This window comes from Struthio camelus, chromosome 4, assembly GCF_040807025.1.
Source record: "Struthio camelus isolate bStrCam1 chromosome 4, bStrCam1.hap1, whole genome shotgun sequence".
Classification (NCBI taxonomy): Eukaryota; Metazoa; Chordata; class Aves; order Struthioniformes; family Struthionidae; genus Struthio; species Struthio camelus.
In genome coordinates this window covers 60,773,300-60,801,174 of record NC_090945.1, presented here as the reverse complement: position 1 = coordinate 60,801,174, position 27,875 = coordinate 60,773,300, and the positions used below count along the sequence as shown (strand labels likewise).

Here is a 27,875-nt window from a genome sequence, read left to right as displayed (position 1 = left end):
CTTTGAATTAAAGTTGGCAAAGTAAATGTTTTATTTTAAAATAGCATTAGTACAAATTTTAGTGTAGGGGGATTAATTTGTCAGTGAGTAATATCACTTTATTTTAATCAATCTTTGTATGACTATTTAGAAATTGTTAGCTTGTTATAGTTTTAATTAGAACTCTACTTTGATCAACTAAAAATAAATAAATCTAGAGCTAAACAGCAACTTTTAAAAGGTAGGGGCAGGGATGGAGGGAAGAGATTTTGGTTTTCCTTTAATTTTTAGTTAGCCAGCTTAAACTTGTCCATTTCTAGTCACTGCAAGCTTGGCACAAAAGAAACTTTTTTTCTATATCCAAGTAACACTCTCCTTCATCTTCAAAAATCCTGATTGAACTGAGATTAAAGTATAAACTTTCTTGTGGTTGTGGATTCTTGGCCAAGCTACAGGAGAGCTGGGTTGAAATCCTGATTTGTACATATCTAGTGGGACAAGTCTTTGTTCTTTGGTTCATTACAAGAAACACTTGTGGAGTAAGTACATGCGTTCCAGGTTGACAGCTTTTCCTTAAACCCCGCATGGGAAAATGCATGGAGAGCTAGACTATCTGGAGGGAAAAAAGTTTAGGATGAGAAGTGAAAGCAACAAAACTTCTAGCTAGGTAGCATGGGACTCTGCTTGGATTGGGTTATGAGCCTACAGTCCATGTCTCTCATCTTCCAGACCCCCATGCGCTTTTTAATGTCAGTGAGTGACAGGAGCTTATTCTATATCCCAAATGAGCAGTAATAACTCTAGCAAATGTCCTCTGGAATTGTTCTGTGGGATTTGGAGAAAGCAATACTTAATACCATTGCTTGCAAAACTTTCAAGGCTTCTCAGCTACAGATTCCCCCTGATCTTTGGTTATAATGTCTGACGATTATAGCATTATAAAGCGGTAGGTATAAGATGCAGATGGTTTAATGTGTCAGAGCAGTGCTCAGGCTGTAGTACTGTACTGGCAAGGCACTTAGCTGTGTTTGGCAAGGCACTTGGCTGTGGTAGCCAAGGTCGTGTCGTTGTTACCACTCACAGCAAGAGAAAATGCTAGCTTTGATTAGGATACGGTACCAAAATTCATAAAAGTGTAAGCTGGAAAATAATGGTATGTATACAGTTTCAATCACAGAAGTTTAAAAGATGTCAGGTTATTTTTACATGTGGCAAATGATATTCACTGCAACTAACATCTTTTTTGAATGATTTTACAGTATTTTATCTGTAGTTCTAACCTGGATCTTTCAGATTTCTCTGCATTTGCCTGATTATAGACAGCTTACTTTGCCATATTTTCATAGAAAATACAGTATTAATATTTCACTTGATCTGGCATACAAGTAGTGTTAACTAATATACATTTTGATTTAATTTGCATTAAGGGTTAATAAAATTCTAGTGCAACTTCCTTTGGAGTTTAGATTCTTGCAGTAGTTCACTCAGCCCAATACTGTTCTATCTTGATGTGGTATTCAGTATTTTAGGAGTTCCTAGTTATTATATTTGCAGTATTTTACAGGGAGAAAAGGTTCAGCCACAGCAATAGGCTTCCCATTGTTGCCTAAGGCTTCTAGAAACTGATAGGGGAAACTTTCTTTGACTCCTGATGCATGGGGTAATCTAAAAACACTAACCCGTGGTAAATGACATTCTTTAGTTTTCAAGAGTTAGCGAGACAAAGTCTTCACATCAACCAGTGACCTGGGGGCAGAGAGAACCACAGCTCCTACCTCCTACGCAGCCAGGTTTTCACTGCGTCCTTGGAAGGCTTCCTTGCCGGTGGCTTTGGACAAGGAGGTGTCGCGTGCCCTTTCCTCTTAAGCATCTATAGCAAGCCAGTCTACAGACTGGCTCTGTGGCCCTGCAGAATTGTCACCTCTTCCTCTTCCCCCGTGACTGTGAGCGACTGCGATGAGGTGTGTAAGTGGTGCAGAAAAGCTACAAGAGTCCTTGCTCTGAAAAGGTGCTATCCGCTTTAAAGCACTTGAAAAACGTTATTCACCAAGGCGCTCAGTTTTTGATGTCCATGTCAAAATGCACTCTTCTTAGATATCTCTTAAACGTCTGTATGTTCAAAAGCCTTTTCAAATTCAGTGACAGCATGACAGTTTACTTAAACGATACTTAATGAAATGTGAATGCTAGTTCTGCAGTAGAAAAGGAGTTGTATTGATTCTAACAGTATAAGAATTGTTTTAAATATGTCATATAGTTGTGGATAAAATAAGAATACTAGATAATATTACATTACCTGGAATTATAAATAGTATTAGATATACTGGGAATGAAAGTTCCCCAGTGAAGTTGACTTAATTTTTTTTTGTAAATTACTTACTAATCAGTTTTATATTTTTAGCTTTCTGTTGCTAGCATTTAATTGCTCAGCAGAGAGGGAAAAAAAGTCAAGTCTCATGAGCAGGAACAGAACTTGTGCAGTATGTCATCTCAAAATTTAATTTTCTTGCACCAAGTAGCTCTTCTTTTAGTTCTTTACTCCTTTTAAAAAGCATTTCTATAAATAGCATCTATATCTATACTTTGCTCCACCTCCATACTTGGTATAAGGATTATAGGCCGATCTAGTAACTGCACTTACGCAAGATAGCTACACAGTACAACACCATGTTTAGATTGCTGCGGTAGCTCTAGAACTAGAGGTGATAAAGTTGCATGACCTCCATGCTTTTGCTGTGCTTCTTAACTCTTCTGAGAAGCTAATGTGACTGGGCTCTTCCGACAACTCCAGCTACCATTGCTACATGGCGTCTTGTTCCCTGGGTGTATGCAATGGTGTTTAATACTTTTTGCATAAGACAAGGTTTTCGGTGGTTTTTGGCTTTATAGCCTAAACATTTAGGTTCAAATTCAAGCTGAATTTATTTTTTTGGAAGTTTTTCAGGTTGAACTGCTGCTTTTAGGGAGTGAAGGGTGAGTTCCGTTGTTTTACCAAAATTAAAAATGATGATGATGATGATGATGATGATGATGATGATAATAGAAACTTTAAATCATTTCACTGGAAGAGTTATGCTTTGGAACAGTGGATAGAGTTGTCAGGTAGGTGCCTTTGGCTTTTCTAGTTAAAATCTACTTTTATTTGGGCAACGAGAGTTTGAAAATAGCTATTTGTACAAGTGTAATGGAGGTTTGCAGGTTGTAGAATCTCAGAGTAATTCAGGCTGAAGATCCCTAGTACAGCCTCCTGCTCAAAGCAAGATCAGCCTTGAGGTAAAACCAGGCAGCTCAGGGCCTGATCCAGTTGGATCTCGAAAATCTCCAAGGATGGAGACAGCACAGGCACTCTAGGCAGGCTGCTCCACTGCTGGACTGTCCTCATGGAGAAAAAAGTACTTCTTTCTCTGTTGAGCATGTGCAAGGCTGGTGATGAAGAGAAAATTTCCAGTAGTTTCTCCCCTGGCTGCTGTCATTTCAGGAGCCCAAAATGAGGCTGAAAGAGACCTTTTACTTTAGTTGAAGTGTTTTTCTTGCTGGGAGTGAGGAAGGGGGAGACATTTTCATTTAATTGCACTATTTTTTTGCGGGGGCTGAGGAAGCGGGAAAAAACTCAACTGCAATGCAGGCTGGCATCAGGATGGGGTTGGAGAGAAGGGGGAGGTGGTTTATATAGGGGAAAAGAGCACCAGAGAACAGCAAGGGACCAGCCTACTGGAGCACAGGCCTTGTGGTCAGTGGAGCATTTCTCTTAAGCCTATTTTTCAGCCTGTGCCTCCGCTGGCAGCTCTGTCGCTCCTTGGCGCGTGTGACTCATGGAGGTGGGGTGTGTGTCCTGCCTGTTTGCTCTCGGTATGGGGTGCTTGCAGGCAGATGTGTTGGAGAGGAGGTCCTCAAACTTTCCATGCCACCCACTTAAAGCGTATGTTTTACTTTGAGCAGTTTGAGACCCACTTGCAGGCAGGAGGGGGCCGTGTCCCCGTGCGTTGCCCAGCGCGGGGGGCTTGGGTGGGCGGAGGTGAAGGTGCAGTGGGAAGCACCAGTGCAATGGGAAGGCTCCAGCTGGGGAGGGCGGTAGGCGCCAGCCCCAAGCAGGAGCTGGAGGAGGCCCGCAGCTGCTTGTAGACGCTCATGAGTGCGACCTGGCGCTTGTCCCGCTGAGCGGTGACAGCTCTTGGCAGCCAGGGGCTCCTCCTCTTGTTGTTCCCCGCACTGCCCCCCGCCGCATGCCCTGTACCGGTCCCCGTGATTTTCTGGCAGGGTGCTTTCCCAAACATGCTCCCTGCCCCGCTCCGGAGCATGCTTCCTCCCAGGAAGGAGAATAGACTCCGGGACTGCCGAGCCACTGCTGTCAGCAAAGCTCCCCAAAGTCCCCGGTGTGTCTGCAGAGACGTTAGCGTCCGGCTGGCACTGCCACTAGGGCTTCCAGGTGCCGGAGCTGTGAGGGTCTGACTCTGCTATTCATGTGGCATGGGTGGACGAGCAGCCACGCAGGCCTGTGTGGATCTGCTGGGATCGGGTGCAGAATTTGTGCAGGAGGCGCAGGTATGAGTCCTGCCCCCAGAAAAGATGATGGCAGCATCTGAGAGGAAATTTCATCAGATTTCCTCTTGCAACTGTTAATCAGATGGGCAGAAAAACAGTGAGTCTACAACAGACCACTTCTGAAAAGTGTTACTTTTTATTTCTCAAAATGGTCTCTTTTTTTTTTTTCCTGTTGAAAGCATCAAATTCTAGGTCTTGTGTGTTAGAAGCACTGTGTGACAGCTGATTCGTTTGCTGTAGATTTTCTTGGTTTGCCTGCTGGGAAAACTGATGTACACTGGAAGCTGTTAAATAAATCAGCTGAAGTGCTACTGTTTTTTGATCGCGTGGGTTTAGCTGTGCAACAGGCTTGTCCTGGGTCAGGAAACTGCCTTCACAAGTGATTTGGATTATTAGCTTGATATGGTCTCACCACATTTTTTCAGTTCTCTCTTAATAATGTTTCAAGTATTCATTACCTTTGATAGAAATTCTGGCTTTTTCCTTCAGATAACAGGTTATTTAGGCAACCATGGAATAAAGGAAGTATTTAATTAGTTTGCCACTTTTAAAACTGTGGAAGGTGCTATGTATTCACTAATACATATGTTGTTTTGTTATTCTGAAAGAGAACTAGGGGTGAAATGTATGCTTATCTGCAGCTAACACAATTCAAGATATCCTATTATTTTTGTAAGCTTGCATGGGCTATTATTCCAAAACAACTTTGTAATGGGTGTTGATGAACATTTAGGAAAGGACGTTAAAGCTAGCTCAGTGACTCCACACCAGAGTAGCATAAACTGCTTATGAATTTACTTCCCAGCGCTCTGCTCCCTGTTGAGCTCAAACAAACACATTTCGGTTCAAATACATTACAAAGAAGTGGCAAGCACTGCCTTAAGGAATTAACTCATACTTTTATTTCCACTGTAGTCATTGCGTTTCAACCCCCTTACTCTCTGCAGGCCTCTTCAGTGGAAGCAGATATAGCGGCCAGCCAACAGGTTGGGGCCGGCCCTGGAAGTGCAGGACCTGTGAGCCTGGCGTGCGCTTCCCCAGGTGAGTTGCTGCTAGCCAGGGCCCGTGCCCGTGCCCACCAGCGAGCTGGGGTTTAGGGCCACCCTGCAGCAGGAGCCCAATAAGTGCATCCTCAGCAGCACCAAGAAGGCTTATTAGGAAATGCAGAATGTGTCAAAAATTACACACTGAACTGCGCATTACTCTGGGTGCGAGTTGTCTACCTGCTTGTTTGTGTACGTGAATAGCTGCTGCTATAGTATGCTGTAACCAGGAAGCAATCAGGGCAGAAACCATCAGTCAGTAATAGTTTGTATTTAGCATACTTTTTTCAAGATGTTAAAGAAAAGGCACTTCAATCTCCTCCTAGGGGCTTGCAGCTGGGAGTGAATTAAATCAAAGGTATTGTGTGCGCTCTTGATTTTCCACTTTAAAGTCTTTATGCATGAATTCTAATCAGGAGAAAGCAATTTGCTTGTAAAATTGTCCTTCTCTATTACATTTGAGGCTACTTTCCCCCATAGTGTCTCTAAAACATTACCCTTCAGCATGCATTTTATCTACTACCTACTATTATACTAATTTCATACTCTTTTTTTTTTGTTGTTGTGCAGTTTTTAAAATGGGCCTATCGTAGTTTATTCTGATATGGGTATATAAAAGGTAAAATTTGAAGTAGATATTTACATGAAATCTCTGCCGGTAATTGGTATATGAATATATTGCTCCAGTTGCCAAGCATGAAGTTGCTTGAACAATTTAGCTTTGCCATCAAATATTTAATATAGTATCATCACCCCATGAGCAGAAGCACATCCAGCCTTTTCTTGAGGTGCTGCAAGACTCTGAAGCGCAGGGACTGTTAGCAAGGGCTCATCAGCTGACTTAAAATACTTTGGTGGCTCATAGATGGAAACAGGCCAGCCTTTCAGGTAGATGAATCATCACACAGCAGCACGGAGGTTAACAATCTTGAATTGCACCTGACAGGTAATATAGAAGTCTTAGCTTCTCTGGGATGAATTTTGCCTGTGTTGAAGAAAGATTATTTTTAAAAACATTCTTCATTTCATGGGCTTATGGTATATCCAGTAAGAAATTAGACTGTAAGAAATATGTCTACGTTTTATTTGAAGAAATATCTTAACTTTGCAACTTTGTCTCTTGTATGTGTGGATTAGTTTCAGATCCAACGCAGTTCAAGTCACCTGCAGCTTGTTCCAGCCCTGTTGTGACCAGCTTAGAGTTTCCTGCTAGCCCTGTCCCTGTGGAGGAAGCTGCTTCCAGTGAGAAAGATGTGAAGAAACCTGAAAAGGAAGAGCAGAAGGAAACAGAGCTCCCTGCTTCGCAGGAGGTGCGTCCGGGCGAGAAGGAGAGGGAGTGGAAAACAAAACGAAAAAGAGGAATAAAGATCTCACAGACGAATGTTTGTTGCACAGAGAAGTGGTTGGCATTTTGCTCTCTGTAGTGTCACATCAGGAGTTCATTTAAAGCAGCCTGCCAGTAAGTGACCCCACAGGGTGGTTTCTGTGCAGAATCCTCTTGTTATTGGAGGGTTTCCCTGCAAAAGTTACCCCCCAGGGTCTGCTTGTAGTGTCCGAATGGGGAAACTGGCTGGGGCCGAAAAGAGAGCTTAACCTGCAAAACTCATGTCCTTCCAAGTGCTGGGAGAGCAGAGTATCCGGAAAGCCTAAAAAGAGGAGCCTGCACTTTTAGTCATCTTGAAATGCTGAGTAAGGGCAGGTGGTGGCAGAACGAGCAACTAACCAGCCATGACAACACTGCTCTGTCAGGCACATCAGGATTTTGGCCTTGGGTTACTATTGGCTTTGGTGTGCAGGACAGGGTGAATATTTCAGGCCACAAACAACTAGCAGTTATTTCCAGGGCTTCAGTATTGCAACTCCATGTTATAGTTCTGGAGGTGGATGCTTATTAATCATTGATCATGCTGATTCAGAAAATAAGTAGAAAGGGTTTAAGTTAGCCTTTGTTTTTACCTGCTGATCTTCCTATGTTGTTGTCTATTCTCAAATGTCCAAACAGGTAATGAAGCCAAAAGTCCTGGAACCGGAGGGGACTGTAGTATTCCCATTTTTGAAGAAACTACCTGAGACCAGCCAAGTTACTCTGCAGAGTTCTGACCTGCAAGGTGAGCAGCAAGAGAGTTTGGGAGCTGTGGAGAACTCGGCTCAACAGTAATTGAATACTTACACGTGGTATTTGGGGAGAATCACATAGTCAATGACCCAAAGTTTTTGCAGATAGAATAGTTAATGTCCAGTTGCATCTGAATGATAGTGTTAGTGTGTGTCTTCTGTGATGGAAGAAAACTCCTCTTGTTGTTACCCATAAACATGACAGCAGAGTTGTGACTCAAAGGAGACAGTCAAGAAGGGGCGCTGTCTTGTACATATCTGGCTTAGCCTTAAAAAAGTATGTTATATCAATGGGTGTCACAATTTATTAGTACTGCTGCCTGGTGAAAGTGACTTAGCGATTGCTTTTATCTGGTAATAAAAACTTCTGGAGAAATTCTTCCTGCAGCCGTTCACACGTAGCTCCTTTTTATAGATAACTATGCATAACTGGCTACAGCTCTCAATTTGACCTATGTACAACAAAACTTGTAAAAATGAATATTTTTTTACCCTCGTGACAAAGTTTTGTTTAAGATGGATAACGTGTAGCAATTGTATTTTGTATAGATTTTAGAGATGCATGTGGGTAGGTATTGTTTAAAAAAAGAGAGAGAGAGAGAGAAATCATCTGAAGTTCTGTTCTCCCGAGAGCTTGTTAGGTTATTAGTTTGTATATAGGTAATATAATGATTCTCCCAGTGTTTTCAAGGCTGAAACTACTAAAGGTGATCGCTGTGGAAAACAAAACTATCTGGAAAGGAGTAGAAATCCCACTTGTTCTAAGCGGGGAGATGTTTTGCACACAAGTTTTATGTTAAGTGCAAATCAATCCAAACATCGAGGAATAGATGGCAGGTACTTCTTGTGTTTTCTGAGTGATGCTGAAACACTTGGCTGCTCTCTAGTGTTGACAGCATGTAAAAGGTCACATAGTCCCCAAAATGTGCATCTCCAAGAGAAATGCAATGTGAGCAGCATACAGAGATGGGAAGGGATGATTTTCCTTGGGTTGGTGTGCTGGAGCCCTCCTATAAAATTAGATGGTATGTTACGATAGCAGCGTTTACATGCGGGCAGGCCTCGTGATCTGCAAAGTAGCTCTGCTCAGGCACTTCTTACAAAGCGCTTGCCGTGCGCCCCCCCAGCGCGGCGCGGCGCGGCACGGCGTGGCCTTCTGACAGCGGCGTGTTTCTTGTCTTGTGTGTGTGCCGTCCCTGCAGAGCCGCCCCGCGGGGCCGGGCTGGCGCTGCGCCTGCGGAACTGCCGGCGCCGCTCGCAGTTTTTCTCGCAGCCAGGTAACGGAGGCGCTCGGGCCGCTTCGCCCCTCCCGCTGCCCCCAGCAGGAGGTGCCGTGGGACGCGGGAGAGGGGCTGGTGGTCACGGGGACTTGTGCTACGTCCTGCTGTCGTAGAGAGCGTCTATTCCTGCTGCACAGTTGACAAAGAGCTGCTGGGCCAGGTGGTGGTGTTAACGCTCTGGTTTCGGGCGCCTGGACGAAATCATTTGCCTGTAAATACCTTTTCCTCAATTGTTCACAATCAGCTTGGTTCAAAGACGTTTGAATAGAAAACGGCAACAGTTCTCTGTGTAACTGTGGCTCTTGAATAGCGTAGTCCCGTCCTTCTACCTTTGCTCTGCTTCTTCCTTCCCTGCGCTGAATCACGAAGGGAAAAGTAACTCAAACTAGATAACGCTCAGTGTTCAAACCCCACTAGTGCCTGCGGCCAGAAGTAGATGGCATTAGCTAGAGGTAGAGTAGAACCTGATGTTAGTTGATATTGTGCTCCTCTGTACCCAGATCAAAGCTACTGTTGTTGGTGAAGGGGGTAACCCATTTTTCTGGTTTATTGGCTTGCAATATGTCATTGCGTTTGGTTGTGGGAGCAAATACAAAACTAACATGAAGCTTTTTTTATACAGATACAATTTAGCTTTAATTACAGGCTAAGCACATTTTGCTGTTTTGTTATATTAATTTTAGCTTTTTCTTTTTCTATTCTTTTTAATAGCCAATGCTGACAGTGGTGACAGATCAAATGTGAGTAACTTTTTTGCGTTATTGTTTGGTTTAGAGTTATGTATTGTAGCAAAAGGGAAATCTGTATGCAAACTCTCCTGAAACCTCCCCAAAACAGAATGAGGAATCTTGTCTCGTAGAAATGAGAGAGCAAAAGATACAATCCAAACCAACTTTGGAAAAGCGATTATGGAGAAAATTCCTTCCTCTGTTAGACATGGTCTGAATTTATGCCTTCTTCACTTATCCAGAGGGAATACTAGGTATACAGTAGCAGGTTGTGGGATTGCTAGCAATACAGTACTGGGTTGTGGGAATCACTTTATTCTAGAGCTTCAAAATCCTGAAATAGTATGCAACTCTGAGTTATCCCTTCTACTTTATGCGCATAGAAATTAGAAAAGATTACAATTTTACTACCTCCCAAGAAAAGGTAACCGTTAAAGTCCAAGTATTTCATATGGGGCTTGCCATGTAAAAATAGACAGAATGTCTTCCTATCTGATTCTAATGTGACCCTTAGTGGAAAGGAGTATGACATCAAGGGTCTAAAATTGCTCTTGATTCTGAAGCATGTCCCATAATGGGATCCTGGTCTAGTTGAGGCCTGGGATTTTATTACATTCTCGATAAAAACTAAAAACAAGACTATAAGCTATTGTGCTGACAGAGATGAAATGAGAGGATACATTTTACAATCCTAAGTTACTTTGCACGGTGCACAGAAAAGTATACAGAAGAAAAATGGTAATTTTCTTTAAATGTGAGTACCTACAGGTATCTCTGTTCAGTGCTGCTTAGAACTTTCTTTCAGATCCTCTTTTTTTTCCCCCTAGCTAAAGTTTCCAAACCAAATGATATTTTTTTTCTCATCTGGATACCTGTGGTCAATCCTGAATGTCAGTAAAACTAAGAATGTTGTCTACTAACCAACAGAACCATTACCTAGTTTTGAATTCCCCATTTTAATATGGCCATTAAGGGTAGGCTAGATCAAGTGCAACTTTCTGTGGTAGCCTTGTGCAGTACTGTGTTAAAGTCTAATAGCTTCACTTTTCTTCACACAAGCGTTTCAATTTCTGGTCCTGGGATCCAGAAGAGGAGCGAAAGCGACAGGAAAGGTGGCAACATGAGCAAGAACGCTTGCTTCAGGTAAGGAAGCAGCACTGTTATCTTCCACCTTGTGGCTTAGTTGTTTCCAGTTGAATTGTCACTTTAGACAAAAGGTGAGCGTTTTGGGTCAGTTTTGGGTCAATGATTTTTCTCATTTACGCACCTTCAAACTCCAGTGTTCCGTCTGCATTGAATAAATTCCTTGACAAGAAGGTTTTTCTCCCAAGGAAAACGATGATTTGCTGAAGCTGAAACTTTTCTGAAATTATTTTTGCTCTTAAGAACAAGAGAGAGAAATCTACCCTGACTGAACCAGGAGCTTTGGAAAGTCACTAGTGATAGGGAAAAGCAGACAAACAAGGTCTGCGCTTTTTGTGCCTTGAACTAGGGGCTTTAAGATGGGTCTTCCACCTCCTGTGTGGATGCTTTTGCGGATTCTGTGGCAGATGAATAAGAGTATGAGCACACATACACATTCCCTGTGATTTGGGTCATCTTCTTTCTCCCTTTCTCACTAGGCAGTAGAAAGGTTGCAAGGACTTGAACCACTGTTTTTGCCTAGTGGTAGAGTAAGCTGTAAAAGGTCTGTTTTTCTGTCTTCATTGAGAGAACTGCAGTGGCCTTAAGAACGCAAAAATCCCTTTGTCAGTCAGAAGTATCTTTTGACAATATGGTTACCTATGAATAGTCCCAAATGAATTGTATCTTTCCTCTGTGTAACAGAAGAAGAGCAAAAAACTGTGTGAGGATGGATAATAATAAAATGTTGTCTTCTCATCTTTTAACAATGACTTGTGTGTCTGCGCTCCTTTCTCGAGTTTATTGCTTTTTACCTAGAATGTTTATTTCCTTTTAGAATGATGTAAAATTCTCATCATAATTTTTCTGGCACATGTAGTTGTTCTCTCAATAGGAAATGCATTTCTTATGGCTTAGGCAGATGTGGTCTCAATTTTCTTTTTTTAACTTCTTTGCACAGTAAGTTGGAGAGGAGCTGGAAGTGATGTAAAAGGGATAGGGAAGTCACTCTGCTTTCCCATGTTCAAACCAGTTCTATCAAACGATTTCAAAGATCTCTCTGAGATATTTTTTCATGCAAAAATATGTAGAACCAATTCTCAAGAAAAAATCCAGTCAAGGTGAAAAATGAACTGCTTAGCTAATCATGAGCGTATCCTCTTCAAACCTGTACACACTGTTTATTTATCTTTTAAACTTGCACAGCTATTCATCATTCATTAAATTATACTGACATCTCTTTTAAATTAGCGCGAAAAGCAGTATCTGCAAAACCATTTAAATCTATATGCTACTACACTGAAAGGATTAATGGCAAATCCATGCTTAAGTGTGTTGGGGTTTGTGATGGCTTTTTAGAACTCTTAACACTATATGATAGATAATACATTATTGAAATTGTGAGAATAAATTTCATTTCACTCGAAACATTTAAAAATTTCTTTTACAAGTTAAACTTCTGGTATGTTAAAAGTTCTGTGTGGTTTGAAGGTGTTAAATACAAGCGCCAGAGACAGCGGGAAAGAGGAGGAAAAGAAGCTTTTAGATACCCATGAATGTTTCAAATGTTTACACTTCATCCCTGTTTCTGATTAATCCATTTGTAGCAGGTTCATTTTCACTGCAAAGATATTACAGAATGACTCCTCTAATACAGAGTGTTCTGAGCTGATCTGTATTTATGTTGTCTTACAGGAGAAGTACCAGAGGGAGCAGGACAAGCTGAAAGAGGAATGGGAAAAGGCACAGAAAGAAGTTGAAGAAGAGGAGCGTAGATACTATGAGGAGGTATAATGCTCGAAGGAGGACACTGTTTAGTGAATTATTTTCTCAGTTTAAATGCACCCACTGTACTGTAAAGAAAAAGAAAACCCAAACCTGAACTGATTTTTGAAAAGTACAAAATCTGAAGAGGATTGTTTCCCTTAAATACCACCGTAAGAACCGAGGAAAACTATTTAAATATTTAGACAGGGATCCTCAGAATCTTTGCACGGATGGAGGTGCCTGATTGCTGTACAGGTTGGGGTAAGTCATCAGGATTGTATCTGGGTATACTCAGAGTTCCCCATCGAGTGAGAGCCTCCTGTGTTTCTGCACACAGTTGTGTGTATATGCAAGTGACTGAACTTGGTTGAAACTCAGGAAGAAATTTTTGTCTGCCTTGGCTTGACCATGTAGATCTTTTTAGACTAGTCTCATTTTCACACAAAATTTCACCAGAAGTGTTTAAATTTTGCAGTTGTGATGTATTAAAATATATAGGAAATACTGTTTTTTTTCTGTCACGTGTGGGACGTTATGGCAGAAAACTGGGAAATGTTGATGTTTTTGATTTGACTGGTTGTACGTTATGCAAATCGACATATTATCGTCTATGTATAGGGGCCCTACTTCTGTTCTTAACAAGAAATAACTTATTTCAACTGGTGGAGTTTCTCGTGTACCAAGTGTAATTTCATATTTTTATATGAAATTTTCTAAATTTGTATTGTGAGAAACAGTGGTACCATCCCAAGTGGAATATTCTTTCCAGTTCTGGACATTTCATCTCAAAAATAATAATAGTGAAAGGAAAACCAGTTGGAAGCAGTGAGTGCAAAAGCTTGAAGCAAATTAAAAACTGAAGTGATTCTTTTTGCAGAAGACAAACCTATTACCATTATTATCCTTGGTACCACAGGTCTTTTCCTAGCCATCTGGATGTGAAAGTGTAGCCAAACTTTATGCTACTACTTTTTAAGCCCATATTTGACATCCTGTATTTTTAACGCCCTGCTCTCTCCTCATCCTCTGTTTTAGGAACGTAAGATAATTGAAGATACTGTAGTTCCATTCATTGTTTCTTCAAACTCTGCTGAACTTCTCTCCTCCTCTTCCTCCACCACTGAAGGAGGCAAGACAGTGGTGAGTTTCTTGTGGAGTAGTAAGGGAATAAAGGCAAAACCGTCTTCAGTGCAGAGTTAGATTCTTCATTAAAGGCTAACAAAGTCTGGGAGCAGTAAAAGTATCTCTGGAGTCCCTTGCATCTTTTACTGGAGATACTTCAGAGCACTGTAGCTTAAATATATTTACAACTGAATAGCCAAACTCCCAAGCAAACTGTAACCATCCCACTTTGGAATAGAGCAGAAGGTGTTTTCTGCGTTTTCTTTCTTCTTTGACTGGTACGTTTTGCTACATGTGAAAAGACGGTCAGCTGTTTCTGTTTGCTTTAGCCACTTCCTGAAGAACAGCAAAATCTGAATTGACTTAGCTGCATCCAAAATCATGAGTTTAAGTCAGTGTGTCAAGCATATCGGAGATGAGACTGGATCCTGCCTCCTCTCTTTTCCTCCTTTTCTCTCCCACCTTCCCTCCTACAAAGCAACAAAACAAATGGGTGAATATGAACTCTGTGATTCTCTTTTGGCTTACACTGCACACAATGTTTAACTTCATGCATGTAGCTTCTAACTAAATGCCAGAGATCAGAGAATGACACCCCAGGTGTGATCAGCGGAATAAATATGAGATTCCCAGACTTAATTTTCTCTTGCCTTAGGCACCTTGCCTCCACTACGTCATCTACCTTTTTCCATTCAACTCTAAGATAAGGAATGCTGTATTATCCTGGTTCTCCTCTCGCCCCTCCTGCCCTCTCTTATCACTCATCCCCGTGCAAGGACTTCAGCCATATCCATTTTTCCACAAGGCTGTTTCCTGAGTGGAGTTGCTTATCCCAGGTTCAGGGCGATGCCTACATCCAGTTAGTGAGGGATCTCATGCCACGGCTTACGTAAGCTCCTCCACTCAGGTGGGATCCACTCAAGTACAATTTTGGGAGTAGTGTTGGTGTTGCCATTTGGGAATTCCCAGAGCACATAATACGCTGTCCTCAGGCTACTGTCTGCAAAATGAATGACGTTGCCCATGCCAACAGGCTGAGATGCCTCACAAAGAAGTCTCCGTAAGGCCTATGGGAGAGTATTTAGCCTCTCAAAGTCATTCAAAGATTTCTACCAAACATGTGTAGTGGGAAGTTTTATTTTGTCATCCTGCACTAGCTCATAACTGGTCAATGTAACGTAAGATGTTCTTTATAACCATAAGGTATGTCAACACAATGCATCTAGGGGAAGCCTATGCTTTTCTCGTGCATGTGCTGATGCTGAGTTCAAGAGAGGCTCCTTGTTCCCTCCCTTGCTGTCTCCTAGAACACAACTGATTCCAACAACTCTCCAGAGGAGGGCAAACAAGAAGTTACAAGGCAGAAAAAATTGCTTTGGGAGCAGGACAGTATGCCATCTCTGAAAAGCAAAGAAAATGAACTCTGGCAAGGCGAGAAGAGGTATGGATCAAACCTAAGTGTTTCTCCACTGCGTGTAGCTTTATGTTGGGCAGAGTTGTGGGAGACACGTCTGCCATTGACGGATGCTGGAGCATCAGCATCTGACCGTGAGGCTGTGATACCTGTTCTGCATCACAAGGCGATGGTTCCGGTGGTACCAGAGCTAATGGAAGAGGATATAAAATGTGATTTAAGTTAGTCTTCTAATTTCCTTGGCATGGTGATAGGTGTAATATATATTCACTTGCAGCGGGCAAAGACGGTGCTAGGTTCTGTATCAGAGGACATGCCTTTTAAGCTTGTGGGTCTGCTGAGAGGTTGTGATATTAACCAGATCAAAATTAGAACTTACACATTAGATAGCTTTGACATCTCTGTATCGTCCTGTATTTTGTTTTTTACACCAGTTTCCCAAACCTTTTAGTTGAATAAAGGAGCAGGAGCTGTGCTCCTGCAGAATTAGGATATTTGTGAAGTTGCCTAGCTATCCTGAGAGCTCCGTACCCAAACTTGCCGGATGATCTTCAAAGCTCTGGTCTTTGCCAAACTGGTAATTACAGCTTTCACAAAGATGAGAAGCATGTGATAAGGCAGTATACTATATAGAAAACACGGAAAAAAGCTATGTCAAAGAAGCTGTTTTCCACAAATCCAGAATGATCTTTAGTGCATGCACGTGGCAGTGTGTGAATGAAGCAGGAAGACTTAGCACGTTCAGAAACCAATTTGTGCAATCATTATTGTTACCCACATTGGTTTAGCACTGTGATGCACTTAAAAAAAATAGTTGCACAATAGACTTGTATTCAAAAGTATGATTTTGCTGTTATATACCAGTTGGAATTTTTCCTGGGTTTATTTATACAATGTGACTTACTCTTATCAGCAGTGTAAGTAACACACTCTCAGGACATCCAGAAACTGGTATCTTGAAAGGAAGTGAACAGGAGCACCAGGTATCTGTGACGGAACGCAACTCGTCTGCCAGGCTCACTCTGCCATTAACTCAGGGTAAGAGTCAAAACTCTTTATGCAGATGTATTATTTGTCCCTACAGAAATCTTGCAGGTATTTAGTGGCTGCTTGGAAACTCAAAACATTTTGGAAATTAACAGTAGGCTTATTGCTTCAAAATGTGAATGTCTCACATTCTAAGTTTATTTTCTGTTAGTAAAGATAAATATGTTAAGGTGAAAATTAAGCCTTTCTTCTTTGAGTCAAAGATGAGTTTTTCAGCTGTAGTTAGAAATCTTGTTAATAAGTCTGTATGTTCACGGTAATAATTAAAAACAGTTACCTTTTATCTGTTATGTAATCTTATATTTGTATATGTAATCTTAAATATGTGTATATATATGCATATCTATGCACATACCCACACATACATAATGTATCTTGATACAGAGAGCATATTTGCAACACTTATTTAATTTGTGATGACTAATTAGATTCATTAACTCCATTTCTGTGTATAAAAGCCTTTACCTGTGATGTATAGCCATTTTAAATTAAACCTAAAGAGTCAGCTGTCTCAATTATGCCCTTAGAAATGCCTGACAGCGTTTAAGATTAATAGAATATTTTAAGCCCTCATAAATATTACTATTCCTTGAATGTAGGCATTTCCTCAAAGCATTGTTGTCAGGAAGAGTCATCATAAATAAATGGGAAATTCACTAATTTAGTATCATTTTCTAATGCAAGTGAAAAGTGCAGAGTAATTAAGACTAAAGGTAAGGAGCAAATATAGGTTTTGAAATTGGGTTTTAGATCTTTATTTTCAGTCTGGCATAAAAGTTGATGATCCTAAAAAAATGAAACCGATCTATGAATAGAAAAGTTTTCAGTGTTATTACTTGCTCCAAATGCAAACTCAGTTTATTAAGCTTAGCCCGTTTGTTTACTCTGTCACAATTTTATTGTACCGTTAGTGCTTGGATTAAAGGTTGCTCAAATAAAGAAAGCAAAAGATACTGCAGCAGTCCATCCTTGTGGATTTGTAGTAGTGATTAAGCAAACCTCAAAGCTTTGATGGTTTTAATTTCTTCTGTTAATCAGGCTTTTTTCTAGGCTCTCTTCAGCAAATTGCTCCCTTATCAGTGCTCTGACTGCTTCTTTCTTGCGCCTTGATGCCTCTCCTCCCTGCTCTCTCCTTATGTCCTGAAATAGTCAGGATAGGGGATTCTTGTGTCTTGATGCCATCTAAAATAGGTAACATGCCTTTGATAGGCCTGCTAGAATTTTTCTTTTCCTCTAACCCAGCTGGTTGGTGCATTGCAGGGTAAGGGCCCTCTGCAACCAGCGAGTCACAAGATTTCTCTGGCAGGATGCTCATAGCTCTCTCCTTTGTGTCTCGGAGATGGGGTGGCCTGGGTGTCACCGTTCATCACACGTTGCTGAGAGGTCATTGCTGTCCCCGAGCCTTATGCACTCATGTGAAACATAAAAGGAAATCACTAGAGAACACAACTGTTTATGAATAGGCTTATGGAGAATAGTGACTATACTTCCTTTCTATTAAGTCTTGAGAAGTTTAGGTCCCCGGGCACCGCAGGAAGTTTCTCTCTTTGGTGCTTTTTACTTAGTACAGAAATACTTTGTTTCCTCAACGGCTCCTCAAGAATAGCTGTTTCCCCCAAAACTGAGACCCAGCAGCAGTGCGGGTGATGTTAATGTGAAGGTAATACAGTAGGAGTTAGTCCCAGCGAAGCCTTCTGGAGCAGCAGGGCCTCCCTCTGACGTTGTGTGGGTTTTCTGAGAACTTCTCTTGGAGTACCAGCACTTTCGGAAGGGGAACAGGTTAGCCGGGGGGAGGGTTGGGCACATGCACATACAGCACTATGTGTAACCGGTAGCTCCTGGTGTCCTCCTCGTCTTACCTGAGTCTAGAAGATTGTCTTGGCCTAATTCTGACGTTCACATGGCATGTCTCCTGTATGGTGCGCCCACAAGGGATGCTGATTTGTAAATGTTCAAAGGCATTTTGCTGTAAGTATTGAAATCACCCCATCTCGTTTCAGACATCTCGTGGAACCAGCAGCTGCTAACCAAACAGTCCCCGCAGCGCGCAGACGACGCTAGGCAGAGAACGTCGCAGGGTCAGAGCGCGGGCCAGCAGTCTAACTCCGCGGGGGACAAGAGGAGGTGAGAACGTACAATGAAGGTTATTGCGAAGTTTGAGAAGTCCTGCTAACTCTGTTCTCCCTTTTATTGCTACTCAGTGTGCTTCAGAAGTTAAATTTCATTGGCTCATACCTGAGTAATCATGCAGCGTGCAGGTATTTTTAATTCCTGGCTTTCCTGCCAAGCCTGCTAACTTTTCTGCGCTTCATTTTTCATCACCGATTCCCCACTAACTAACTTCATTAGGAAGCACACCCTTTGCTTGCCAGTATCCCTCTTTTTCTCTTCAGCTCTTTTAACGCTTATCTATGTAACCATTTATATGTACTTTGTTTTAACTGCCTAAAGCAAACATTTATAGCTAGTAAGTGGATAAATACCACACTGGGAACATCAGGTAAAATCTGCCTCGTTGAAGTTCGCATCTAAGAGCTTAGTTCCCCAGCTTCTAAACCCACGTTTATTGTTGCATTCCAGTTCTTTAAGGATTATAACATTTAAAAGAAAATATATAGAGACTAGTATTTTCTTTCTGCTGTAGATTTTGATGAGATTTCTCTTCTTCCTTGCCTTGTGTTTTTGGTAATCATTGCTAATGGGTAATGCCAATTCTTTTAGTAAACAAGAGCGGGATTGGCCTAACGTTTGCACAAAGTATGTCTGTGTAATGAGAAAGGAACATCTGTTTTCATTACATATATATGAACAGTCTCCTGCAAAATATGTGCTACTCTTGTGAGACTTGTATCCAACCAGTCAAAACTAATGCAGATTGAATTTTGGCACCCTACTCCTCATAACAAACTGCTTATGTATGTTTGAGGAAGTTGTTGTGTGATCTGTAAACAGCTTTAAGCAGTGAGAGGTTGAATCAATCCTGTGATTTCTGATGACAGAAAACATGCATGTTTTTTTCTCACTGAATTCTTCCAAGGCTTAACATATGCAACTAGGAATAAGCCACTCTTCTATGTTGATAGCTTTGTTTTTACTCAGTTAAGGGTACACACTCTCAATCACCTACCCCACATCTGCTACTACCTGTGTGCTTCTGTGCACGTTCCCTTGGCAGAGTACAAGGTGTTGTGCCTTGGCTTAATCCTCCTTCATCATGATGTGAGCTAAATTGTACTCGCAGGTAGGTAGGAGTCTGCCTGTGGATGATTACCTTGTGAGTTGTCTTTATTAAGCAATACTAAGCAAATCAGGAGTCTGAATCAAAAAATGTACATATGTGTTTCACTCTGTCAAAATAGCAGTGAACAGCTAATTAATACTTTGTTTTGGTGTTAAATTAAATCTTTAGAGCTGGGAATCCTGAAACCCATCAGCCAGAGTTTCTCATTACAAAAACTCTGGCTGTATTCGTTCTTTAGCTATTGCATTTCTTCTTCTCCCCTGTATTTTAGGGCAGGCTATCACGAGAATTTCCGATCTGGGCCTTCATCTCCCTGCTCTCCTGCTGCTCCGAGTCACTCACCCAACAGGTACAAAAGATCAATCGGGAATTTTGCAGATTGAATACATCTCATAGTCACTGGTGAACTGCGGCAGTGTAAATCGCATTACTATTATGTGGATGCACTATTAATACCTCTAAACGATACAATTTATAACCATCCACACATAAAACATATAGCTCCCTCTCCCATACTTCCTGCCTACTTCAGCAGCGGATACTATTATGCTATAAAGTAACACAGTTCAGAAAGCAGCTGCAGAACTCTGCTTGATCATTGAAATCTCACTGGGATAATACAAGCCCCAGTCAAATTAAGCAGTTAAGCATGAGTTTAGAGCACTTAAGCCAAAGGATGTTGTCTTTGTAGCTCAATGTGAATAGTCACGTGCTCACAAGTAAGATTTATTCTGCTGGCTTTCGAGCTGCCACCCTGGCACAGACTGTAGGATACAGTTTATCTGAAATGCATACACACCGTAGGATTTTTCTATTGCAAAGTTTAATTGCATAGCAATTGCATCTACCTGCGTGTTAGACATACAATATATCCTGCATAGAACTAGAAAAGATATCAAGTGGGTTCTTGACTGCAAATTTCTCTAATCTCCTCCTCATACAAAGTCAATTATGATTCATTAGGAGAAAACTTATGATTTCAAGAATTCTCAGTTGTGTTTAGATTTTTGAACTTTCATTCAGCTTTTAGGTGAAATAGTGAAAGTCTAACACTTAAGACTGGCTCTGAAAGTTCTCATGAGACTGCCATTTGAACACTTACTGATTTTTAAAAAATTAATTTCCAAAATTCCAAAAGACCTGAAAAAGATTTTACTTTTCTGCTTTTTTTTTTAATTTTCCTACATTTTTACTAATCTCCTAGAGATTTGATTCTTTCAGGCACTGGATTGTGCAGCTTCCAATGAGATGCATGCTCCAGGTCAAAATTAACTGTAGCCTGGCTGAATCACCACTACTCATTTTAACATGAGGATATTTTAAAATTAGTTGATTTATTAAATTGAGTAATATTACTTGAGCAATATTAATTGAGCAATATTATTTTCAACATGGAAAACATAGCAAGATTTTATTCTATTTAAATAACATTTTTCTTCAGGTTTGATAGCAAAGCCCTCTTTCTGATGCCATTTGCATTGACGTGAAACTACTGGCAATTTTTTTGGTGAACATTTTCTTCTGTTTTTGCTAATTGTAGATTCAGTTTTGGTGGAGTTGCAGGTCATTTCTTGCTACATGTAGCTAGGCTTCATAGCTACTTCTTATTGTCTAGAAGCTATATCCTGATCTGAGTCCCTTTTCCAAGATCTTTTCATGAAATAGATCTTAGATTTGGAAATAGCAGCTAGGATGTAGTTCATTCCCCCAGTTAAGTATATGAAAACGTCTCTTTTTTGTCACAAAAGCTCTTAGTTATTTGATTCAATGCTTTAACTTGTCCTTATATGCTGATAGTGGGGAAGCTATGAAGAAAAAGGTGGATGTGAGAATAATGCAAAGAGCAATAAGAGCGAAAGGCTTATTGTTGTAGGAGAGGAGAAGAAACCAGGGAGGTTACTCTAAGATGAGTAACAAGAACGGAGCAGCAAGAAAAGACAGTGATCTGACTGTGCTGTCAGTGTATGTGATGCGATAAATGGTGGTCTCGGAAGTGACAAAGTGATATTAGATTGCAGCAAGGGCAGTTTTCTGACTGTGAAAAATATTTGGCTTTTTTATCATGATACAGTCCAGATTTGTGTCTGTTGGCGGCTTATGTTGTTGCTGCAAAAACATAAAGGGAGACATTGTAAACTTGCTTGTCTGTGTATAATTTCATCAAACCATCTTTTTGAAACTCGTGAGGTATCCCAAAGCGTCTCTCCTGAGTCACCCCTGACAAAATGTGGGTGATCCATAATGACTAGGGATCCCTTTTGGTCTCAGGGTACTCTACTAGACAAACATCCCATCTGGCAGGCAGGCAGAGAGGTGAGGAGAAGGGGATAGCACGTAATACATACTCTGGTTTTAGTGGCAGTGCAGGTGTACACTTGTATGGAAAAGAGTACCTGATGACCTGACTCCTAACCCAGCTGTCAACAGCTGATTTATTAGAAATGTCAAGACAGGACTGAATCTTAAGGAGAGAGTTGAAATATTTTTGCACTGCAGATGGAGCTCTGATTTCAGCTTTACTCTAACTAACAGGCATGAGGCTGCAGCAACACAGATTAAAACTAGCTAGTGTCTAATACCTGCTCTGTGCTACTGCAATTGTGCTGCTCCCGTTAACTTAGCCAACCAGCTTGTTTGGGTTTGAGAGCTGCATTCCTGCCTTCTGCCCTGCAGTGAGCAAAGCTGTTTGCAAACAAACTGAAAAACATCCAGGCCCAGGATCTGATATTTCTATGCCTCAGTCGTCCGTGATTGGAAGAATGGATTGTGAAATTCTTCATTTAAGGCCCTATGTTTCAAACACGCCAGCAAGAAGTGTTCTGTGCTGGTCACTCAATTCATGTGAATATCTGCTTTGAGTGCCATGGCATTAGCAGGGTCTGGGCGATCTGCAGGGCCAGGTCCCTTCCCTCCCATGCTCCTTCCTGCCAGCATGTCCCTCTCCATAATCCTGTGAAAACATTTGGCTGCGCTTCAGCATAAGTTGCCATTCTGTTTTCTTAAAGTAATGTTTTGTCTCCTAGATCTGTCAGTGGAAGGAAGTTGTGTTCTACCTGTGGGCTTCCTCTTGGAAAAGGAGCTGCTATGATTATTGAAACACTTGGTCTTTACTTCCACATTCAGTGCTTCAGGGTAAGTCTCTTGTTTTGGCCACTTAGGAAAAATCTCAAGTCATAGTGCAGTGTAAGGAGAGAGGCTGTTGTGGTCTCTCGTTAATAAATGAATAATGAGAGGAGCAAGTGGCTGGCATGTTTGTTACATACATTTGTTTGTAGAGAACTTAAACTAATACAGCTAATGTGTTATTTTTATCAGACATGTTAGCTGGACTAAAATCTGTGACTTAGCAAGCAAAGTCAGCTTCCTAACTTACAGAGATCTGAGGCATAGTATAATTTCCCAGTTGCACTTACTGTTTTCCAAATATAAAATTAGTTACCTTGTGATTTTCTCAAAATCCTGGTCAGTCCCAAAACCAACTCCCCCGTTTTTGGTATGACTCATGGTCCAACCTGGAAAGCTTTCGCTAAGAAATGCCTTCCAAAAATTTTTTATCTGATCATGTATTCTGAAAATGTTCTCATCATTTTTGATGTCTTTAAATGTGTGTCTTTTTACTTTCATTGGAGCTACAAACACAAATATGTCATGACTGTTCCTGAGTGTGTCAGTCAAGAACAACAAAACAACAAAATACTGTGTTTTCTAGAGAATTCAGAAAGTGCCCATTTTCATTAACTCCAGACCAATTGGTATTAGACGTTCCTGTAGCCATTTTCATTTTTAGACATTTACCCAAACCAAACCTTAGTGGTACCACTAAGGCCACGGTAACCATGGCCTTTTTAAGCTTTGTCCAGCACAAAATGGGCTGGCTGCAGAATGCAATATCCAAACCAGATGTCCCTTAAAATCAGTAGACTTCACTTCTGTGTAAGTGCAGACCACTGATATCCAGTCCTAAATACTATTTGCTCTTAAACTTTCATTGCCTTGCAGTGTGCCACAGGAGTATGGGTTGAGTAGTTGTTGCAGTTTTTCTTTGTTATCACCATTCCAATACTACTGAAACAAGAGTCAAAATTTTGGGAGAACGGTGACAGATAGGAGGGAACAATCTCTCTTACTTTCTCTGTTCTTCACCTGACAGTGTGGCATTTGCAAGGGACAGCTAGGAGATGCAGCAAGTGGGACTGATGTCAGGATTAGAAACGGTCTTTTGAACTGCAATGATTGTTATGTCCGATCCAGAAGTAAGTACCAAATCCTATGCTAAAGTAGCTGTATATTTTGTTGTGATTTCACAGTGAGCTCTAACAATACTATTGTCATGATTTTAACAGCTGCGGCTTTTGCCTCCTGGAAGAAATGTGTTCTCCCTTATGCCCAAATGATTTTGCCACTGTTCCTCTTCCCATGCCATTTCAATCATCCTCTCATCTCAAAAAGCACTTCCAGGCCCATGAAGCCTCGGCCAAAGGGTCACTGCTCAGCAGTATTAGCATAAGCATAAGTTCCTGCGCATACGTGCAAATGCCACACTGTGCGCTGATCTTGCGTGTCTTGGAGACTGGGATCTATCTGTCCGCTCACATGAGGCGGTGGAGGGACCGCTGCTGGGCCTCGGACCCTGGGCCTGGTTTGGAGAAGTTCCTGTCTTTTATGCTTCCAGGCCTCAAATTGCAGAGAAGAACAAGGAAGTTACCAGCAACATTTTGTAACTTAATATGATGAATCCCCATGGTGGGATCCCTAGGCATGCTCCAAGTAGTTCACTACAAGTTTTGAGGAAGGAGCCAGGCAACTGCCTGTCAGGAAAAATCTTGATACATTTTTCTGCCTTACAGTAAGTCAGCCGAAAGTCCTTTCTGGTCCTGGATTTCTGTGACCAGCTTGCCAGAGCATTTCTGCTTCACCCTGATGTCACCAGTGTGGTGGGACGGGCAGTGCACATGCTGTCCTTCCCCTTTGTGGAAAAGGGGAAGGCACAGCAAAAAAAAAAAACCCACCCCAACATTGAAATAATAGTCTTCCTGCAATGTGTTGTTGTTCAGTATATTCACTGCCCATGTTTGCAATTGATAAATCGAGATATCGAGCTATTTTCACTTACTGTTTTCTTTTCCCGTCTTCAAAATCAGTGGCTGTAGACATTCAGTAGTAGGAAAGTTGATTCACGTTTGTCAGCAGAAAAATAGATTTTTTTCTCTGATATTTCATGACAGAGATATTTCCCCATCAGCAAAGCTAGAGGGTGCTATTGTATAACCATTTGTTTCTGGTGAATTCTTTTATTTCTGCTTAGAAATGTTAGCAACTTTTTATTATTATTTATTTAACTTGAACACATTTAGAAACAGCTCTTTCTCTCAGCAGGCTCAGGACTACATACCTATCTCCTGTGGCTGAAACAGGCCTTAAAATGTGCGTTTGCACCTCTATCCTCACACAAAACGAGAGGAAGATAGTAAAAGTTGTATTTTCACTCTCTTCTTAATCCTTTTTGCTAAAATGAGTTGAGGTGTCTTTATGCCAGATGAAGGCTCCGTTAAATGGAATATTTATCAGCCTGTATGCTGATAAATCATCCCCTCCCTCATCATTTCTACAGCGGTGGTGCTGGAAAATGCAGGGCAGAGCTGCATGTTACAACGTCTTGTGCTGCAAGGTTTTGCATTCTGGGTACATAGCACAACAGAAAGCAGACCTGTGACGAGGGAACGCAGGCAAAATGTTCAGTGCCTGAAAAATATTAATGGCAAAGAGTTTGTCTTTTGCCGCTTTTCGTGCAAAAGCTCAGTTGAGTTTAAGTTACAGCAGCTCTTGTTGACAGTTTCAAAGGGACTGATTTTGATGTCATGAAACCACAAATATGGTTAGCTGCATGCTTGTTTTTAACAAAAATTTGATGGACTCCACATCTGAAATGGAGAACAAATTGGTGCAATGTTTGTTTTTCTCCCTTCAGCTCTGGAAGGCCTGATGCTAAATATAAAATCAGTAGTTTGGTTCCGCAGCTCTTTGCTGCCTGCCCACACCTTTGTCTGCATCTTAAAACCTTCACAGCACTGCATGCAATTGTTCTTCTTCACCGAAGCCAGAATTAATCAGTATTGTTTTGAGGTGCTTATGGATATCTTAGAGAAATATTTGGCTGCTAAAAGCTTATTTGAAGCTGTAGATGAATTTTTTTCATAACAAATTATTTCAGAAACCTTAAGAGAAAACATGTTAAAGATTATCTAGTGGTCCAAGGCATAGTTGTACTATGTAAACAAAAGCGTATGAGAGTTTATTGATAGGTTATTTCTCTACATGGAAAGCTCACAATGATAATTATTGAAAGGAACTCAATATTCAATGTCAAATGCAGGAATAGTTGCAGATTTGCTAGGGTTGAACTCCAAGGCAGGCAGTAAATTGATGAGATGCTCTGCCCAAATAACACAAGGGTTCTGTATTATCACGTAACAGAAAACAGGCACAGCCAAAGATGACTCATCAGTCCTTTGCTTCACTGTTTTTCCACTGCAGAGCCTGTAAGTAAATACACCCACAAGTGCTTTGTGAGTAAGTGAAATAAAAGTGAATGCGTTGACTGCAGTCAGCAGTGCAAGGAAAATCATTTGTCCATATGGCATGGAAAACATTTTCACTAGAGTTATGCTGAATCCTTGTTGCAGTTAGTGCCCCAGCTTTGCCGGAGGAAGACAGAACTACGGCACAAATGATGTATAGTTCCAGGTGTGGTTGCTTGAATTATAGTGATAGAATTATAGAGATGAGATACCTACTCCATTGTTTCAGGAGGAATGGTTGTTAAAATCTGTCATCTAATGTCTTGGTTTTGTTTTGTTTTATCCAGCTGCTGGGCAGCCAACTACATTGTGACATGACTTTCAGTCCCAATAACTTGCAAGAAGGAACTCTCTTCTCATATGTCTCGGCTGCCTCCAGACAATCACTTGTAAGAGCTTGAATCCATGGACGTCATAGCTCTCATCTCATTTTGAGAAGCTCATATGAAAACGCTACCCCTGCTCCTTTAAAACGCAATATGTTTTTCCCCCCTTTCTTAAGGAATTTGCAAAATACGTATGACTGTATTTGGTAAGGTATAGCCTAAGCACTATAAAAAAAATTCCCACCTTTTCAGGTATGTTTATGATATCCAGTCAGTTACTTTGTTCTTTTAAAAGTAATATGAAAATAAAGATGCAATAAACTTGTTCTGTTTTAATATTTCTAGGAATTAAAATTTTAAGTTTACAGAGCCTTTATAGCATATGCCAACCTGAGATGAGAAGTAATTTTAAGATAGTATCTAATCAGTGCATTTGAAAAACTAAACACCGCAGCACATGACTTCTCTGTTATAACTGAAGCTATAACTTTTTTTTATACAGAGACTAGTTTGATAATACAGCTTGTAATTCTGAAACATTTTGTGTTTATATTACCTTCAGTGGAGGGTAGGAGTTATACAAATAAATTATTGCACCTTTAGTGATAGGATTTTTTGTTTGTGTACCTTATGTAATGTTCATGACCATAGCTTACTATTCTGTCAAATAAAGATTTCTTCATTAAACCTAAAGACTGTATACCATTAGCGACTGCAAAATTCCCATTGGGAGCAACCCCTCATGATAAAATCAGTATCCGATGTTGCTGTTAAATTTGATGAAAGGGTGGCATGGGGGAGAGGAGCTTGAATGGGCAGATACAACTGAACCGTGAGTGTACAGGCTGCAGGTCAATGGTATGGTGAACTTTTTCTGTTGGCTTGTAACTTTCCCGTAGATGGTCTGAGTTGTTTTGAGATCTGCTCATTCACTTGTGGGTGTTATGCTCTATTGAAATTGCAGGAGAAGAAACACGTGTGGTGTGGGTCCCCTCCCGAGTCATCACTAGGTTTAATAGTGAGTTAGGGCAGCCGAGTGATGGCCATGAACCCGTGTCGCTCCATGCATCCACCCCCAAAGGTCAGCAAAAACCGGGAGTGCGGAAAGCGGGCAGGGAGGAGGCTGATAGCGACAGGCAAAAAAGCTTAACTTGTCTGTATTTGGGTCAGTTTTCCTTTGTGCTTTTCGCTTAGGTGTGTGCTCCTTGCTGAGGTGCTCCGGCAGCTTGCTGGAACAGCAGGCAGAGCTTGGTCAGCTAGGACCTAGCTGTTATCTAGAATATCTAGCATACACAGACAAGGTGAGGTGATCTATTACAGTTGTAAAATATCTCATTTTAGCAGTTCAAAATGCAACTTAAAATGGAGAAAATAAAACAGCTTATTCTGCCTTAAAAACTATGATAAAACTAAACTGAGGTTTCTTGTTTTATGTATGTGCACATCCATTGTCTGTTGATGTGTCAGTAAATGGAAATGATGTGGTTATTAGGGAAGCAATAATTTTGAGTTGTTATATAGCTAACAACTATTAATTTAAACACTAGACGCTTGCTTGCATATGAGTTGCA

The 27,875-nt window shown here is 41.0% G+C and overlaps 1 protein-coding gene across 1 annotated transcript in view; it reads left to right on the top strand.

Moving 5' to 3' along the window:
- Positions 1-26,997, top strand: part of LIMCH1 (LIM and calponin homology domains 1) — a 181,666-nt gene extending 154,669 nt beyond the window's left edge. The window contains exons 21-35 of the mRNA XM_068943020.1: positions 5,469-5,562; positions 6,702-6,874; positions 7,567-7,672; positions 8,882-8,956; positions 9,671-9,699; positions 10,747-10,830; positions 12,505-12,597; positions 13,612-13,716; positions 15,006-15,139; positions 16,026-16,150; positions 18,160-18,283; positions 19,672-19,749; positions 22,424-22,532; positions 23,551-23,653; positions 26,266-26,997. Coding sequence (XP_068799121.1) covers positions 5,469-5,562; positions 6,702-6,874; positions 7,567-7,672; positions 8,882-8,956; positions 9,671-9,699; positions 10,747-10,830; positions 12,505-12,597; positions 13,612-13,716; positions 15,006-15,139; positions 16,026-16,150; positions 18,160-18,283; positions 19,672-19,749; positions 22,424-22,532; positions 23,551-23,653; positions 26,266-26,291 — 1,458 coding nt within the window. The 3' untranslated portion in view covers positions 26,292-26,997. The remainder of the gene's footprint in view (positions 1-5,468; positions 5,563-6,701; positions 6,875-7,566; positions 7,673-8,881; positions 8,957-9,670; positions 9,700-10,746; positions 10,831-12,504; positions 12,598-13,611; positions 13,717-15,005; positions 15,140-16,025; positions 16,151-18,159; positions 18,284-19,671; positions 19,750-22,423; positions 22,533-23,550; positions 23,654-26,265) is intronic.
- Positions 26,998-27,875: the final 878 nt, after the last annotated feature.